The sequence below is a fragment of the Tympanuchus pallidicinctus genome, unplaced genomic scaffold, assembly GCF_026119805.1.
Source record: "Tympanuchus pallidicinctus isolate F22 unplaced genomic scaffold, pur_lepc_1.0 scaffold4, whole genome shotgun sequence".
Taxonomy (NCBI): Eukaryota; Metazoa; Chordata; class Aves; order Galliformes; family Phasianidae; genus Tympanuchus; species Tympanuchus pallidicinctus.
The window spans coordinates 4247014-4266851 of NW_026294758.1; the positions used below are offsets into that span (position 1 = coordinate 4247014).

Sequence of the window (19838 nt, forward strand, 5' to 3'; positions counted from 1 at the left end):
AAACATCTGTCCTTGCCTTTCCCTTACTCTGGATCTGGTTTTCAGCTGATGAACTTACTAACCTGATTCAAACTGCTGAAACTCACTAGTGAAGGATTGAATCATCTCATAAGGAATCTCCTAGGCGCCAGAACCGATGCAGCACAAGCTGCATATTTTATGGAGCTGGTGGGAATACTGTGGCAAGGGCAATGGGAGCTTCTCCTTTCAGCGAAGTTGTGTTGTGCTTTCTGGATCTGCTTACTCCGTTTTCTAAATTAACTCCCTCATTCTCAACTTTTTTTCATGTAAATACTCTTACAGAGCGGTGCACTGCAAATTTCGAGAACATTAATTGTCTTAGGAAGTCTCTGTCTTAGGAATGTCTCTGGCATTTTGAAGAACTGTGTGAAAAGGTGATGCTTGACTGGCGTACTAGAGTAAACCTAATGGGTAAAATCAGTGCCCAGTTGCCATTTAATTCTGGCATCTTAGATTCCTCGTCCACAAATGCCAAATCCATGTTGCTCCAACTCTTTCCTGTTAGTGGTTAGAGCCACAAATTCTCCATATTCCTAAAGAATGTACTATTCATTGCTTCATTTTGGATTTTTTTTTGTAAGTATGGGTGATCCATGGTCAAATTCTCCAGCTGATAACTAAGTTTAAAAAAAACTATTACAGGTATATTGAAAATGCAAGTTAGTGTTTTGAGTCCAGCACAACTGCTGATCAGTGTGGCTATGTGTTTATCTGTATCTGGAAGCAAAGTTGAGTACAGACTCAGCCTGCTACCAACTAATTCCTTTTAATAAACGTTTGTTAATCTTTGACAACATGGACTATAGTAAGATAAATGAGAGAATAAGTGTATCGTGTCTGAACTTGCTAACTAGCATAATAGAATGAGCTTTTTTTTATCAGGCTTTTTCTCTGTAACAGCTTTTGCTGGTAAACTTGTCTTTTATTTTTCAGCATGGACCTGACAATCTGCTTTCTTCCAGTGTCAGTGGAAGGTCTCTTACTGTGAGCAATTCTACTCCAGCTAAAGGTATAAGAAAAAGTATATCTTTATTACAGTTAATTTTTATCGCAGTTCTTCTTCAACAATGTATGTATTTTCTCTGCATTTTTATTTATTTATTTAGCTCTTAATTGTCACACTTAGCGTTCTAATCAGTCTTGAACTGTGTAAGGGTGACTCTAACAGAAGAGGCACTGGAGTCTACCCAGTGTTGTTCAGTTGCAGTGTTGAGGAGCTCTAAAAGTGACTTGTTGGGTTGGACCAAGAAATACCATGTATTGAGATACCATACCAATGTATTGAGAAAGATGCAGTAACAGTATTCTAGCACAGGAAATTTTAGATCAAGCAATAAGTTAAATGTGGGAGAAGGCTGGGACTATTTCCTTTAGAAATATTTTCTTTTCATGTGGGCTTGAAGTATTCATGGCCCATGGCTGCAAAAGTTAATTTATATTACTTACAGTTAACTAGCTTGTGACATAGACAGTATTCCATCAGTGTGTGATTTTGTAGGAGTGCAAGGGACAGAGCAAACAATCTCCTCGTAAGCTTTTAGGATCTGCTGGCTGTGTTTCCAATGGGAAATAAGATTAAGGGAGAGACAAAGGAACTAATCTGAACATTCTTCTTTTCTATTTCTTATTTGCACATGCTGGATTGTTCATAGTTCTATTAATTGATTTAGTATGACATCCAGAGCCTCTTGCTTGTCATGAAACAGCATAAGTCTATAATTCAGTAATTTAATGGCTGAAAGATATTTCAGGCCTGTATAGGTAGTATTTTTTGTAAGAAATTACCAGCTGGCAAGGAATATAAATTTGTATTTAGTGCATTTGGCTTTTATTAATTATCACTGTAGTCACTGATACTTCATAGTGTCTTCCAGGGTTTCTAAATGCTATTGATCTTTAAAATAAGATGGATGGTTTTGGCTCCTAACAAGTCCAGAAAAACCCGAGTTCCCACTGATGGCTCTCTACTTCTTTTAATAATCTTTGTTGAGATTAAGCTTTTTACCAAATACAACAGCTTCAACTGCAGAGTTTCCTATATGTAGTGATCGTTTATCTAGAATCTCTTTGCATTTCTCAATTTGAAGTTACTCACCCAGAAAATACATTCATACAGTCATGAATCATGGTTGTAATGAGCTTTTGTTTGTAATATTGGGCCCTAATTTAATTTTGTTTGAAGGTATCTCTTATGAATATCTATTTTCTGTTTTCACCCAATTGAGTGTGAATTCCAGAGAGGAGATGGTCCTGGGCATGCTTTGAAGAATATTGAATCCATTTTCAAGTTCAGGTGCCAGTAAATCCAAGTATATTATTAAGATCCATATCAGACAATAGCTAGAGAAAAAAGTATAAAGGTTTAAAATATGCTGAGGTCTTTGTGTTGGGGATGAAGGAGGGCTAGCTTTTACTATCAATTTAGCGAGTTAACTCCTACAAAACTTAGTGTATTTACAGCATTACTGAAAAGATACTTATGAAATTTTTAGGTCAGATGTTAGTCATTAACACATTTATGCCAATGGGTAGATGGTAGAAGGGATGATGTATGTTGCACATACTCAGGCTGAAATTGTTCTGTTAAGCACTGTCCTTTTTGGCTGATGCCTGATCAGTGAACTCCTCTAATAGGCAAGATGCAGTGAGATAGTGCTGTGCTTGCCACTTAGTTCCATCTTGTCACCTTCAGAAATGATTCAGAATCCACAAGATGTCACCCTTGCAAGAGATGCTCATCTTAAACTCAATATCTTTGTTAGGTTTCATTTTCTGCTTTATTTAGTCAAGCAGTACCCAGCTTAGTAAAGTCAAGGACTTCATCCTGGTTTTTTTGAGCCTTCTAATTACATTTAACAAAATGGCACAGATCATTGGGGTTTAATAGCAATATACCCTATCCTGGTTTTGTACTGATGCATGTTTAGTATTCTTCTCTTTGTCTTAAAATCTCCTCCCCAGCAAGTTTACCTCTTTTTATGTTTTCTAGAATGCACAGAGAGCATACGATAGCATTTAAAATTTCTTGATGGATAAAGCAAAGTGTAACAAACTCATGTTATACAGGCATTAATTACCTTTCCTTGTGCACAAAATAACATGGGTGAAACACTTCGCACTGCAGTCAAAATTTATAAGAAAATCTGAAATAACTTGCTAAACTCATACAGATATGTCATCTTTTGTGCTTCTGTGATATGGCAGATGCAACAGATGAGGTGGTGTTAAGCTTCTCTCTCTTTTGCTGGAGTGAAGCTGTTTGTAGCACATAAATAGGAGGAAAAGAAGAGAAAAGCCAGTGTATAATGCAGTACGCAGTTAGACTTAAATTCAGTTACCAGCATGCTATCTTCCCTTATGTTTTGGGATATTTTTTCAAGTCTCTTATATCTCTGTATCTTCCTCTAGGAGTATCTGTTACTAAAATCTGTAGATTGGTTGGTGAATTTCATTTTTATGACTTTAACTGTTGTTACTCCATTGCGATACCCTCTAGAACAATATGCCAATTTTGTGGTGCTCTGCTTAAAAGTGCTCTCAGGGAATCAAGTTGCTTTGGAAAGCAACTGTTGATCACTCACCAGTTACAGGATTCAAATAGGCAGATCTTAAAAAATAAATAAATAAATAAAAGCCATTTGCCAAAGTGGATGGCTGTATGAATTTCATGCTTCGCTGCCTTGACTACTTTTCAAACAGAATTCTTTTAAACTCAGTCATATGGGACAGCAGACTTTCTTTAATGTTTTTTTTTGTTGTTGTTGTTGTTAATTATTTGAGGTAGCAGCTAAGTCTGGCTGAGGAACTAGAATGCAAGAAGATAAGTTAGTAACAAAATAATGAATATTACCTCCCAGTTACTGCAACTTACCCTTTTGTGTAATTAACGCTTTGTAAATATCTTTCATGCATATTTGGAAAGAAGTTACTAGCATCTCCAGTTGCAAGACTTCAAACAAAAACCAACAGAAGACAGGGAAATGAAAGAGAAGGAAAGGAAAGTGGAAGGACCTCACATTTATTGTGGAGATTTGGAACAGGTGAAGGGAACCTTTTCAAACTCTCAGTGGCTTATATATGAGCTGACCTTTCTTAGAATTCAAAAAGCTGTGGAAAACAGTTAATGTCAGTACTGAGACAGCAGTTTCTTCCATTTAGGTTTTGGCATTTATACTGCATAATAGGTTTGTCTTATTTGTTGGTCCATTTCTTTACTATAACACTTTAGGTGATGGGAATGACAACACGAAATTTAAAGGAGTGAGATTGCCATGCATGCCTTCTCGTGTCCTTCATCTTCGTCAAATTCCAGATAATGCCACTGAAGCAGATGTCATTTCACTAGGGCTCCCTTTTGGCAAAGTAACCAATGTGCTGATTCTAAGAGGAAAAAGTCAGGTAACAATTATAACAGCAAGCCTGCTCATGTCATTCTATTCTTTAATGCTTTTGGTACTGTGACTGAAATGATTGCAGCGATGTCTAAGTGTTTCATTTATGGCTCAAAACTTTCATTTTTTTCACAGTTGGGAAAATGTCTTGGCATTCATTTCTTTTCATATATTTTCTTTTCATATAATAGTCTAGAAACTCATTGACATTAGCTGTAAACATTATACACATCTTATGTAAGAACGTGTGCTGATCGAGAACTACTTTGCTGATATTTATGTTGACAGCTGTCTTGAAATGACCTGCTCAATTAAAATAATTAACATGGAGATTAATTCTTTTATGTGAAATAATTTTTTTTTCTTTTCCTTCAAATCCTTTCAGGTGATGGGTGATTTACATCATAAATAAATACTGAAATCCTAAAAACAACAGGCATTCATTCAGAAATTGTGTGCAGCGTTGGGCTGGGTTAATTTTGTGCAGAAACCAATAGATATTTAGTGTCCTCTTCCTACTTCAGTCATTGTATGCATTTGCAACTGAAACAGTAACGCTTGTATTCAGGATTCTAATAAATCCAGTACCAGTGATTTTTTATTAGCATGCCTTCCTATATGTCATACTTATTCCAACTCTTCTTTAGTAATATACTGTACTTAAAATGTGTAAGTCTTTTAAGAGATTCAAATCAAATATCCCCACAATCTTGCATAAATGAACACCTTTTAATGCAATGCTATACTTTCACATGTTCTTTTTCTGGTGAGAGTTGTAATAGGAATATGTTATGATTTGATGTTTTGTTCTTTCCTGTAAACTAAACCATGTTGAATACCATTATATTTCTATTGCAGGCTTTTTTGGAAATGGCCTCTGAGGAAAATGCTATTAGTATGGTGAACTACTGCTCTTCTGCTATACCTCACATCCACAATCAGCCTGTGTATATTCAGTATTCCAATCACAGAGAACTTAAGACTGACAATATACCTAGTCAAGCTGTAAGTATATTATTTTCATTCAGTAAGATGGAATGATATATGACTTACATTAGTAAATAGAGTATTTTCTATTAATACTACATTAATGATCATATTATAATAGATATTTTTTTTCTGTCAGTTGTAATGGACAGCAAGTTCTTTCAGAAAGAGACTTGGTACCTCTAGAATTACTGTGTAGGAACTCAAGTTCAGGAATGGCCATCCTGATGGCCAGGAAGTCCATTGAAATGGACAGGAAGCCTGTGTGGATGAACAAGCATTTCTTGGCAGAACTCAATAAAAAAGAGGCATAGGAGAGGTGTAAGGATGTCCAGGTTACCCTGGAAGAATATAGGGATGTTATCTTAATATGCAGAGAGTTGTCATAACAGACTGACCATGAAGCAGCAATGTGCCATTGTGGCCAAGAAAGCCAGTAGTATTCTGGTGAGCATTATGAAGAGCATGGCCAGCAGAGTGAGGGAGGAGATCCTCCACTCTGCCCTGATAAGGCCACATCTGTCATATTTCTGTCTTGGCTCCCCAGTTCAAGAAAGACAGGGAACTCCTGGGGAGAGACTAGCAGGGAGTCACAAAGATGATTGAGGACCTGGAGCATTCCATATATGAGGAAAGGTCAAAAGACCTGGGGCTGCTCAGCCTTGAGGAAAGACTGAGACAGGATCTTACCAGTGTAACTACAGTAGTAGTAACTACAGGGAGGGAGTCAAGTGGATGGCTCTTTTTGGTGGTGCCCAATGACAGAACAAGAGGTAACATGCATAACCTGAACTGAGGACATTCCATCTGAACAAGAGAAAGAACTTCTTTACTTTGAGGGCAACAGAGCACAGGATCAACCTGCCTGGAGATATTGTGATCTGCTTCTCTGGAGACAGTCATAAGCCATCTGGTAGCTTTCCTGTGCTTTAGGGAACCTGTTTTAGTGAGGGTTTTGGACTTGATGGAGTCCTTTCCAAACACTGTGATTCTGTGATCTTCATTTACATCACAGATGATGACATGGGACACATCCTCAGCATGGATAATGCAGAGCTGGGAAGAGTGTCTGACATCCCAGATGGTTGCACTGCTTGTTGTTGATAAGAAACTAGACATGCTGGAGCAATGGACTCATAGAGTCTGATTAAGTTAAACAAAGGAAAATGCTAACTGCTGCACTTGAGAAGTAGACCCAGGTGATAATTTTGTGTTAGGAGCAACTAGTTGTAAAGCAGCTAGCTAGCCTACAGAATGATCTGTGTTTGCTCATGAACCCAACTTTACCATAAGGCAGCAGTGTGTCCTTCCAGCAAAGAAGGCCAACAGCATCCTCAGCTGCAGAAAGCAGACTACTGCCTTCAGACTGACAGGTTGATAGAGAGTGACTCTTCTCTTCTATTCAGCACTAGTGAGACACAAATATGGAGTCTAATCCTGGACTCCTCAGTAGAAAGGCATAGACATTAATGGAGCAAGTCCAGCAAAAGACCATGGAGGTAGTTGAGAAACTGGAGTACCTATCGTACAGGTGCAGAGGGAGCTGGGTTTATTCAGCCTGGGGAAAAGAAATCAGGGGTATTTTATCAATGTGTGCAAATACCAGGGGAGGGGTGAGGTGTAGACAGCCTCTTTTCTTGTCATTGGGCATCACTGAAAAGAGTCCATGCTCATAAATTCAAATACAGAAAAGTGCACTGAAATTTAAAAAGCAAGCAAACAAAAAGCTTTTTATTTTGAGCATGGCCAAACATTGGAATGTGTTACTCAGAGATGTTATAGAATATCCATCCTTGGAAGCATTTAAAACTTAGCTGGAAACAGTCGTAAGCAATCTAAGCTAGGTGACTTCTCTGAAGCAAGGATCTTGGACTCGATAATCTCCGAAGGTACCTTTCATCCTCAACTGTTTATTTTTTTAATTGTATTTTCAGCTACTCAGAGACTTAGGTTGCACCTGTCTTGTTTATGTGAAGTGAGACTGAGGCTGTGCTCAATTAGAAAACAAACTAGAAAGGAATCATGCTATTAGGTCTGTCAGCTGACTTGAATATATTTTTCTGAAAAAGCAAATCTATTCATTGTGGTTTTGTATGGTGAACTTTTTCTTCAAGCTCTGCTTAGCTTCTTCAGGAGAATCTGATTTCTCTTTCCTATGAGATGTGATATAGTCAGAGTAGAGTTTATTGCCTACTGCGGAAAAGTTCCCTACTTCTTCTGGGAATCTCCCAGTTTGTAGTCAGTGCTGAAGAGTCAATTGTTTGCCCCATTCTGCTCCAGAGCTTCAGTTAAATACACTCTTGGATTGTTTGGGAGGAAGCGTTAAGCACTCTTATACATTCCTGCAAGAATACTAAATTCCTGCAAAAAGTACAGAAAATGACTGCTGTTCAACCACAAATTATAAATGAAACAAAATATGAAGGAAGAAGTGCTTCTGGTTCTCTCTTTGTAGATTCTAAGAACTTCATTATTTTTCTGGGAATTAACAGATAAAATTGGTGAATTCTTCAGAGCTCTCTGTTCCTAACTGGTTGATAAACAGTCAAGACTGCTGCAAAATTATTTTTCTTTTTTCAAGTATATCGGAAGTGTTGATACATGGAAGTTACAGATAATTACTTCTTTCTTGCATATGCTAATCTTTATTTCTTAAACCCCTTTTTCCTACAGTTGGTGATAAATTCTCAGCAAGTAGCTATATAACCATATTTGTTTTCTAAAGGGCATATTATGTCTTGCGAATGTAGAGATCACTATTTCTAGTATTATTTTCTTACGTAAAACACAGACTGATGGAAAAATAAAATACTTGTCTTGTTAGCACTGAGATAACTATTTGTTTTCTTGCATGTAATGTCAAAAGGAATAATTTTGTGATGTCAAAACAGTTCCATGAAGCTTTTCTAGATAACTTCCTGTTCTTAAAAATAAGATATTGAGTTACTGTTTTGTTAATGATATTTGTCAAATGTAAACTTCTGTCTGGCAGAGCCCTGCATCAGGGATCATGAAGGCTAACATTGCGAAAGAGCTTTTGTCATAAGATGATTGTGCCTTCATTTTGAAAGAACAAACCTTCTGTATAAGGAAAAGAATGGGAACTTTCCTCTCACTGAGGAGGTTTAGCAAGAGAATCACAGAATGGCCCAGGTTGGGAAGGACCTCAAGGATCATGAATCTCCAATCCCCCTGCCACATGCAGAGCCAACAAGCTCCACATTTAACACTAGACCATGCTGCCCAGGGCCCCATCCAACCTGGCCTTGAACGCCTCCAGGGACGGGGCATCCACGGCCTCTCTGGGCAGCCTGTTCCAGTACCTCACCGCTCTCTCTGTAAAGAATTTCCCCCTGACATCCAACTTAAAACCATTTCCCCTTGTCCTGCAGTTATCGACCCTTTCCAAGAGTTGATTCCCCTTCTCTTTGTAGGCTCCCTTTAGGTACTGAAAGGCTGCAATGAGGTCACCCCGCAGCCTTCTTGTCTCCAGGCTGAACAAGCCCAGCTCCCTCAGCCTGTCTTCATAGTGGACGTGCTCCAGTCCCCTGACCATCTTCGTGGCCCTCCTCTGGACCCTGTCCAACAGCTGCGTTGTACTGGGGCTCCACACCTGGACACAGTACTGCAGATGGGGCCTCCCAAGAGCAGAGTAGAGGGGGACAATCACCTCCCTATCCCTGCTGGCCATCCTTCTTCTGATGAAGCCCAGGATACCATTTGCTTTCTGAGCTGCAAGGGCACCATTGCTGGCTCATGTTAAGCTTTTCATCCATCAGGACTTCCAGGTCCTTTTCTGAGATGGGCAAGTGTCTAATTATAGATTCCGTTTCCAATGACTGAGAATACTCTCTGTTGCCCTTTCAAGTGGATCTTAATGCAAGAGAAAGACTTAGCTTCATTTACCTGAAACTACTGTAATTTGTACTAATTATAGTCATATAATGTCAGGGTTTTGATCTCTCTACATGCCCATGCTTCATTGATGGACATATTATATTGTTAGTTGTGCCCTTTGTGTAAGCTGGCATTCATAATATCCCTCAATGCCTAGTACTATATGAAAGCAAGCTCTTAAATGATGAATTCATCAATTGGGATGGAAAGTATATAACTTTCTGAGAAGTCTCTATGTTTAATGTTTCATTTGTATTTCATAGCGCTGGTATTGTTGTTACATTCAGTATTGAACAGCTGGGGAAGAAGTGACTAAGGGATATTGTCAGAGGCAGCTACTCTAAAGAGTAACTGCTCTCTAATTGGACTTCTGGACTAGGTTTCTAGTAGAAATGTGACATTAATGATACTTTTTTTTAATGAGCATTTGTTGTTAATTAGCAGTATTAAAAACTGAAGGAGCTTGAGATATCCTTGAAGTAGCAATTCTGTGAGTAATTGAACTCACCTAGCAGCATTTTACTGTCAAAATGAGCTAGTCTTGGATGTTGTTTCTCCTGCTTCCAGCTCTATGTTGTACTCTCTGCTTTATAGCTCTGGTGCTTCCTGGATTCTTCTGAATGATTCAGCTTGTAACTTGGCAGTTAAAAACTGAACAGTTTTCTGGGGTAATATGCTGAATACTTCAGGATTCAGAGGAAAAATGTAGTAGGATTGTCTCAGTAGCAGTGATCTCTATGGTCAGCGTATTACACCTTAAGTAACTGCATTTGGAAGCTCAGTTTACTAGAACTTGTCATCAACTTCATTATTGTTAAAGTCACCATGATACTGTGACTTCAAGTGCACATTTTTATGCCTGCAATGTGTAAACCTTGAATGTCTCTCAGGCGTGCACCAAGCTGTGCTCACTCCATCCACAGCAGAACACGACAGTAGGAAATATGATGATGAAACTCATGGGCTGTGGTAATGACAGGGATACTGCTCACCTCCTGCCAACATAGATTAAGCGGATTTGATTTGAGGAAGATGAACTTAATTTTCTGCCCTTTAAAAGTAGAGTAGGATAGTAAGAAGAAAAAGAACAAAAACCAAACACTAGAAAACCAAAACCCAATGCAACCATATCTACCCGAAAACCATATCTACCTGAAGGCCTTGCCTTTCACTTCTGCTCCCTTCACTGCTGTTACCTCTTCCCCTTCCCATTCAGTACAGGAGAAAGGGAATGGAAGCTGTGGTCTATTTGTATTGCTTTTTCTCTGCTCCTTCCTGCTCCAGCCTGACATGTTTGTTCTCTTTAATCTGGCTAAGAGGAGTGAGGGCGAGAGATGCATGAAGAAGAAATCTTGCTGTGTACTTCTGAACAATGGTAAAAGCAAACTGATTCCGTGGTTTGGAAGTCCAAAAGGTTGCAACTTTTCCTGTCTTTGGAAGAAGTCATGTCAATTTGCCTGGATTACTTTGATTTTTTTATATGTTGTGAACTCTATCTTCTAACGATTTTGTTTCTGGAGTGTTATTACTGCTTTGATTATTTTTTCTTTCTTTTTTTTTTTTTTTTTATTTTCTTTTTTGAAGCCTCTCACTTGTATTAGCTTGAGATACTGACACATTTTTTTCTGTGGTCTTTATGTTCTGCATAACTTAAAAATACTTCATATAGTATGTTTGGAAAGAACTTTTTCATTCATGAGTTCTATTATTAGAAGATAGATCTCAGTAACTTCAGGGCATGAAGAAAATAACCACATCTTGTCCAGTAAACACTTCTCACTGACTCTTTCCTTTCTTCCTGTCAGTGTGTCAGTAATGTAGTAGCAGGCCTCCCACAAAACCATAGGGCTTCATTTTTACATTGTGTTTTGTTGAAGATAACTGTATCTTAAATAAGTTCTGGAATGTGGTTGGTTGGGTAACAGTTCTTATTTTCTGTACTAATACCGCATATAGGGATTACGGCAACAATCAGGGCTCATCTTTAACTTGTGCTAACGTGAAAGGTACTGGAATCTTGCTAACTTGTCACTCTGATAAGTGTCATTTGTCTCTTTGCTGGATTGGTTTGTTATCTGCAAAAACAAATAAATAAGGCAACAAGATTCAAGGGTGTGGTGAAGGTAACAGCCTCAAAAAAGTGACGTTTGCAAATAAGACTACTTCTTATCGTTTTCAGTTCAGTGCGTGAGGGAATTTCTTTCTCCTTCTACAAAAACAATATTCCCTACTTTTTGAATATAAATGTATATATTCAATTATGACCCTTTCATTTGAGTTTTTTATTTAAATTTTAGAGATCTTAGCTTAGCAACTGAGCATTAAATTACTGATGTCTTAGTTTCTAGGCTCAGCTCTGAGGGACAGTTTATTCTGGAAGCTTAGAAGAAATCGAGTAACATCCACACCTTGTGTCATGTTTAGTCAGGCTTCCAAGAGAAGGGTGTTACTGAGGTATGGCTTCGAGTCACAACACTGTGTTTGGAAAGGAATGTCTCTCTGCAAGGCTATTAGAAGCAATCCAAGTGTCTTTTTGAGAAAGGTCCAGTCAAAAAGACTTCTCAAATTCCAGTGAGGTGGTTTGAGAAATGAGTTAAAAATGCTTTATTTTGTGGCTGATAGTTTGGCTCTGGGAAGAAAGAGAACAGAATGTGCACCTTCTAAGGTTGTGTTTGCCAAAACTCAGTTCCTGGAGAAAATCAAATCCTAATAAAGCAAACCAAGCAGTTTGTGCTTTACTGACTGGTTGAAAATCCATTAAAATGTTGTATTTCCATAGATATTTAAAAAGAGGGAATATGGCTTTTAAATGCTGCACATTAAGTGCGTTTCACATCTTTGCTGTGTAAGAGATCTTTGTTTAGACATAAATAGTTTGCATATGTGTAAGTTAATTGTGGTCTCTGCTGTGTTGTGATTTCAGAATGCTCAAGCTGCACTGCAAGCTGTGAATACTGTGCAGTATGGAAACGTGGCTATTACAAGTGCTTTTGCTCCTGAAGGTGGGGTCTCTCCAAGTCACAGTTCTGTTCTTCGAATCATTGTTGAAAATCTTTTCTACCCTGTCACTTTAGATGTGCTGTATCAGGTAATAAAAATTGGTAAAAAAAAAAAAAAAAAAAAATTAGTAAAATCTGTTTCTATGTTGCCACTATAAATGCTTTTTTTTTTTTTTTTAAGTACCTATGGGCCATCAGTCATGCATGACTCAGCTTGAATAAGGACTGTCATTCCAACGTGATTTGTTGTAATTTAGAGATCTAGACTCGAATTAGTTTTACTCAAAAAAAAACAAACCAAAACAAAAAAATCCCACAAAACAAAAACAAAAACAAAAAAACACACACAAAAAAAAACAAAAACAGAAAACAAAACAAAAAAACCCTAAAAATTGGATTAAACAGGACTTTTCTAGTTGGCTTTTCATGATTTTTTTCTCCTGCTTTGGTTGGTTGGTTTTGTTTGTTTCTTCTCTGGTTTGTAGTTCTTTAACTTAGTTAAAATTGTAGCAAGAGTTCTGTGGAAGGAATAATGAACTCAATTTGCTACTTTGAATTTTGTGCCTAGGAATTAGTGAATTCTTGCCTTATTTTACTACTCCTTGTGCTCAGTAACTTTTTAAAGCTTGTGTTATATTTTAGCATTATAAAATCACTCTTACAAGTTGGTACAAGGGATGTTACGTGCAAGTATAGTTGGTTGGGCAAATATTTTAAATTATTGTAGGCTCTTAGAATGTCACTTGCTTTGCTTGCTCAGAACTACAGTAATAGACTATAGCTATGAAAGACATTACTGTAATTCCTGCTTGTAATTATTGAGGATTTGTCAATATTTTTCTTTCAGGTATTGCAAAGAATTTCATACTTGAAGCTTTTATAAATACCAGTAAATCTTTGCAACACATGCCCCTAATATGATTTTCCTGAGTTAATATGATTTAAAGTGATTAGCGATTTTTTACAAGGAGCTGCAGTCTGGACAAAACTGTTTTTGCTGCTCTACTTAGCATCTCAAATGCTTATTATCAACACTTGCTATTTCCTCTTGCTTCCTTACGTTAATTTTTTCTCTTTATCCCTCCAACAAGAATGGATTAATTTGTGTGCTGCTAGCTGTCACTTAGAAGTCAAAATTTTTGTGATCTAAACTTTGTTTATACCTTCAGATGTAATTTAATCAATAATAAATCATGCAGCTTGTATGTCAACTGCTTAAAACAATTAGTGTACACAGAATAGTCTATTAGCTAACTATCAGTGCATAGCAACAGCAACTCCTGGATCTAACCTTGGGTGCTCTTGCTTTTTGTTATTGCTCTTGGGTTTTTTTTGTTTGATATTGACAAAGCAGACAGTGGAAGAAGGGATTCATATTATATTACTTTAATCTGACTAATGTTTACTTCTGTGCAGCAAAACTGTATTTCTCAGTGTTTGAGTTGTCCAATAACCCTCAGTTAACTATTTTTGCAATAGGTCTAGAAAATCAGATAACGCTTGAAAAGGGAGCTTAATTGGAGTTCATAATAAGGGACACTATCCTCTAATTAAAGCAGCACTTTGTGCATGATAGAGAGCTACAGTGCTGCAGAGAAACCTAACTTTGTAAGTGTGGAAAGCTAATAGAAATGAGAGAATTTTACCAACAAGTATAGTACCATATACTTATAGGCAGGCTGTCATACAAAACTTCTGTTTACATATAGTATTTATTTATTTGTTTGTTTATTCACAATCTGCCTTAGAATATCTATTGTAAGAAACAGAATAGCTGGTGTTGTATTTGTAGAAACAAAGCTGTGACGTTTAGCTTTAGAAACAAACAGGTATATCTTAAAAATGTCTATTTGTTTTTGTGGAAATGTGCATAGAAGCGCACAGTTAGAAACTGCACTTAGACCTTTCTTAAGGGGAAGTGTTTTGTGAACAGGAACTGGATAGCTAGCTTTAAATTGCTTTGAAAAAAAGTTTCTGTTTTGTCTTCTACCAGGAAATGGTGACTGTAGCATAAAATCCTGAAAAACTGGGCATGAAGTTTTAGAGCAGTGACTCTATGACTCTAAGGCTATTAGGCTGCTTGTCCTTATCTCTTGTATATCTTTCCCTTCTAGGATTAATATTTTTCTAGGGGTTCTGATTGCTGTGGTGCATTTCTTTGCTTTAGAACTTTGTTCTAGAACTACTGGTGCTTTCAAAACTCATTTTTTGTCTTTCATTGTTACTTCTGCAATCATTTCTTTGCACTTGCGTGTTGTGTCTTAACCTCGCTACATTTTTGTCCACATTCTCCATGTGTGCCCCAGAAGCTGTCATTATGTCACATGAGTGTTTCGTGTATTACATGCTCTCATTCTGAATGTACTCTGTATATATATATGTGTGTGTGTGTGTGTGTATACATATAAAATTTCAGCCTTTAAAAACTTTTCTACAGTGCCTACATTTGCAGTAAATCAAACACCACTTAATTATAAATTGATACATCTATAAATCGATAAAAGGATGGGTCTCAAGCAAATGCTTGTCTTGCCTCTTTCCTTGTTTTCCACTTAAGACAGTGGATCTATGTTGTTAATGTGTCTACAAACTACTTACTGGAGAGAGATGTTTGATCATAAGTTTGCAGAAATTGCTTGAAATGCAGGCTGTAAGGTTGCCTATCTTGACAGTTTACAGTCCCTATCTAACTGACTTGTGAAAGTCCATTTCTCTTAACTCAGCTTTGACATGGGACATAAGCCTCCTTAGGCTTTTTTAGTCATTATTATTAGTTGTTAGAATTAGTTCATTGCTAATCCTTCAGAGGAATTTTATCCTTCTTCCCCATCTTTTATATATTCTTTTTTCTTTTTTTTTTTTTTTAACCTGAAACAAATTCTGATAGCAATTCATTTCTATTCAGCTCTTACTAAAAGTATGTCTCAGAAAATTTACATTAAGTATCAAAATGCTGTTTTTGTTTTAATTCACAGAATGATTTTTTATTTTATTTTTTTTTAATTTAAAGTCTGTATTTCTTTCTTCTCAGATTTTCTCTAGGTTTGGATTTGTCTTGAAGATTGTCACCTTTACCAGGAATAATCAGTTTCAAGCTTTGATCCAGTATGCTGAACCAGTGAATGCATATTATGCCAAAATGGTAAGTGCAGTGCACTCATTGTGTTTTCCTCAGGTAAGATGGCCACTATGCTAACATTACTGATAGCTTGCCCATTAACTTTGACTTTTTTTCTAACTCTCTTGTTGCACTAGAATAACTTTGACAACCCTCATTAGAATGGTACTCTACCATCAAATGTAAGAAAGTGTATAGCACACAGACAGCAATCAGTATGGTTCTACCAAATCAAAGTTTAGGGCTGTTGGTAGGGAAGACTAGTAGTTGTGGTTGTGACAAAAAGTCTTTTCTGTGTCAAACTAAACTGTTTTTGGTGAGGATTAATCTGAAGTCTGGGTTAACCCTGAATGGTTGCCAGGTGCCCACCAAGCTGCTCTCTGTTTCACTCCTCAGCAAGACAGGAAGACAATAAGAACAATAAGATGAAAAGCTTGTGAGTTAAGAACAATATCATTTGCCAGTTACCGTCATGGGCAAAATAGATTCAACTTGAGGAAGATAAATTTATTTCACATTGATACAGATAGTGAGAACTAAAAGCAAAACTAGAAACACCTTCCTCTCACACCTCTTCTTTTCAGGTTCTGTTTCACTCCTGTCTCTTCTACTACTTCCTCCGTCTGTAAGCAGTACAAGTGTGTACAAAATGGGATCTGTGGTCAGTCCATAGCACTTGGTCTCTACTCTCCTTCCTCCCCATACTTTTCCCCTGGCTCCAGTGTGGGCTCTCTCCTGTGGAATATGGTCCTTCATAAAGGCTGCCTGTGAACTGTAGCCCCTTCCCACAGGTTGCAGTTCTTCAAGAACTGCTCCAGGACGGCATGTAGTCATTCAGGAGCAGACTGGTTTCCCCATGGGCTGCATGCAGCTCTTGCTCCACTCTGGGGTCCTCTCCATAGGCTACAGCTCCAGCCCAGGCCTGCTCCTGCAGGGGCATGAGTCGTACCATAGGAGGTTGTACCTCTCCAGGCCGCATCCACAGCTGCACCAAGGGCTTCCCCACAGCTGCATGGGGAGATCTGCTCTATGCAGTGCCCACAGCCTGCAGACTGCTCTGCCGTGGGCCTCTCCTGAGCTGCAGGGAGCTGCTGCTCCGCGCGTGGAGCACGTGATGCCCTCCTCCTGCACTGACCTCGATTCTCTCATGTTTACTACTCCTCCCTCTGGCAGCAGATGTGCAGTTTTGTTTTTTTACTCTTTCTTAAAAATGTTATCACAAAGGCACCACCAGTGCATTCTGCTTTCGAGCAGTCTGGAATGGGCCTAGTCCAGAAGGGTTGCCTTTATACTCAGCTTTGAGATGGAAGGCACAGAATATTTATCTACTGGTACTTGCCCTTTTTTCTCTTTTTTGATACAGATAAAAATAAACTTAGGAGGGAGGTTTGCAACAGTGTGTTGTACCTGAAAATTTAACCATTTGTTTCCAGGCTCTGGATGGCCGAAATATCTACAATGCATGCTGCACTCTACATATTGATTTCTCAAAGTTAACAAGCCTTAAGGTGAAGTACAACAATGAGAAAAGCAGAGATTTCACTCGCTTTGACCTTCCAGCTTCTGACATCCAACTACCCCTGGATCCAGCCATAATTGCTGCCTTTGGTAAGAAGGCCTTATTTTGTGATAAATACGCAGTATGATCATTATGCTTTTTACACTGCATACTCTTAGGAGTTTTATTCTCTGGCTGTATAATAGATTCTGTTGAAAACAAACAAACAAAAGAACATTTTATGTATAACTCTAATTGTTAGACTCAGTAAAATTTGTGTGGAAAGCAGAAAATCCTATTCTAGATAAACGAGTATCTGAAACCGTGCTCAGATAAATGGTTATCAGAATATATTCAGGTGGGGAAATTATAAGCGTTGTCAAAAAGCTGTGTTTTTAGAGTGGTGTGGAATTATATCATTGGTGTAAGGCAATATAATAGACATTGCATATCAGAAAAGTCAATGGCAGCCATTCAAAATTGACCGATTCCCTAAAGCTACTTGAAAGTAAATGTTTTAAAGTTTGCTGGTATTTTAGGATGACTGCTTGCTTTAAGGAATAAACTATAAGAAATACACAAATTCTACAATTACATTTTATAGTTGCCTTCTGAAAGAAAATTTCAGTGAATTCCTTTAGTAAATTTTGAAAGTCACTTCCACTGCATAGAGAAAGCATTATCTACTTGAAGTGACTTTGAGAAGCCCTTTTGGCATAAACAGCACATGCATGCTTGTTTGTTCAACTTTGATAATAAGTGCAAATCATCAAACAGATTAATTGCTGCCACATGTGTGTTCAAATACCACTTGGCTGAATGATGCGATGAAAAGACATTGGGAGTCATGTCAGTACTTATGCTTCCTGTTTTATTACTGGTACAGGCAGGTTTGATGGAGAACTATCTGAGCCATTCTATAATTCTATGATAAAGCAGGTATCAGAATAATGCATCCAATTTTACTGTAGACTTGAAGGTATGCTAATAGTAAAACTAAAATTTTTGAGATACTGCACTGTAAAAAATAATAAAAAAAAAGAATTAAAAAATCACCTTATTATGAATGTTTTGAATTTTAAAATCTTCCTCATCCATTCAGCATGGGCAGAAATACATGAATGAGTATGCTTTGAGAGCTACCTGCCAGCTGTAAAGCAAATGATTTTACAAATAAAACATGCATCAAAGAGTTCCAGATCTTTCTGCATTAGTTCTGTTTGACAACTTTTACACGTATGATTTTGGTATCAATGTGCAACATGCAGATCTCATTTGGCAGAATGAAAGCTCTTTATCTCTTCATTAACATTTCCATTATCGTTCTTGGATTGTGAATAAGTGATTCGTATCTTTATTCATATCCTCATTGCCAGAACTTGTCAGCATAATGCACACGCTGGTGCATTATGAAGAACACAATGACTTGCTTTGGTCTGATGAATGTATTCCATTGTTTGTATTAAAGGTGCTTTGACACTACAGATAAGAGGAGGTGTGACATTATGCAATATTTATGAGTACTTGATCTACGGTGTCTCTTTCATTTATTGTTATTGTGATTCATAACTGGTACTTCATAAGGAGCTGTATTATTTGTATTGACCATTTGTTAGTGAGCATAGCTTACTTTTAGTCAGTGGTGAAAGTTTGAGTACTAAGACACTGCAGATTGGTGGGTTTCATGTACTGATTATGTGTGTCCTGATTTATTAAAATAAAAAGCCAACAGTCCAGAGTGCTAACATACGAAAGAATCCAGAAATCAATCTTGCATCTAACACAGCCTTACTTGTTACCCAAGGTAGTGCTTATCTCCACATAGTAGCATGAAAGCCAGTGAGCCACCTTTGGAGCAAGATCTTTCTACACTGGTATTCCAAATCTGCTTAATGCTTGTAAATGCAGTTGCTGGTTTTTTTTTCATGTATTTGTACTGGAAAGGTGCTTCTGCTTGAGAAGAAAAATATACTGTAGTAGCTACTAGAATTCAGAAACTCAGACTGGTTTTGGTTGTTTAATTATTTAGCCCATACTTTCTCATAAATATCTAGGACATAGTGATATCTCATCATTAAAGTAAAACATGGCATGATTTGCTTCCAGAAAATTTCTAGAATGCACTTCAGTTTTATAAACAAAAATATACTGGGCACCACAGATGTCTAAACTTCAATGAATACTAATCTATGCTGGGCTTTCATTGTCAAATTTGTCTAAATTGCATTTTAGAGAGGGACACTGAGAGACATGTAATGTTAGACTTAAGAAGTGACTAAAAAATGTAAACGCAGAAATGTGGATTTCAATTAGAAGGGTTTTTTGTTTTTTGTTTTTTTTAATTTTTATTCAAACGTTTATAGAAGATGTAATCACAGATGAAAGTGAGAATAGCAGCTCTGGCAGCTTTCTCATTCCTGAAGTCTCTTCTGTTTTCCAGGAATATTAAAGTCTCTGTTTTAATTAAATGTCTTCTATTACCAGGGTCCGAAGGTATCATCTTCCAACCACATGTAGGGACTGGATTTGGCCCGTTTGCATACATTCCTCAAGGTGCTGGTAATGTTCTATCTTCAATTAAAACAAAAAAAAAAAAGCAAGCAAAAACATGCATGCACCAAACAAATAGACAAAAAACCTAAAGCCATTAGTGCTTGCATTTGCATTTGGGGCTAGCAGTCTATCAGAATACACCTGGCTTCTCAGTAAAATTTCTTGCCATAATAAAAAACGTATGTTGATATAATTTTTAATTTAATAAATAAAGAAATGTAATACTTTAAAAAGATTACCTACAAGAGAAGAAATTCTAAGTATCTATTTTTCTAAGAATTGAAAGTCTTCTTGGTCATTTAAAGGTAGAAGGGGAAGTCTCCTCTTTTCTAAATATAAAAAGAGAAATAAGTAGTCTTCTAAACATGGCAATC

The 19838-nt window shown here is 37.3% G+C and overlaps 1 protein-coding gene across 7 annotated transcripts in view; it reads left to right on the forward strand.

The window, feature by feature from the left end:
* Positions 1–19838, forward strand: part of PTBP3 (polypyrimidine tract binding protein 3) — a 48679-nt gene that overhangs the window by 21793 nt on the left and 7048 nt on the right. For 5 of the 7 annotated variants that reach the window (XM_052700820.1, XM_052700821.1, XM_052700818.1 and 2 more), the window contains 7 exons: positions 955–1030; positions 4250–4419; positions 5271–5417; positions 12220–12384; positions 15327–15437; positions 16847–17021; positions 19396–19470. In XM_052700820.1, coding sequence (XP_052556780.1) covers positions 955–1030; positions 4250–4419; positions 5271–5417; positions 12220–12384; positions 15327–15437; positions 16847–17021; positions 19396–19470 — 919 coding nt within the window. Of the gene's footprint in view, positions 1–954; positions 1031–3944; positions 4062–4249; positions 4420–5270; positions 5418–12219; positions 12385–15326; positions 15438–16846; positions 17022–19395; positions 19471–19838 lie in introns of those variants that run through there. The other 2 variants (XM_052700823.1, XM_052700824.1) reach the window with 2 other exon arrangements.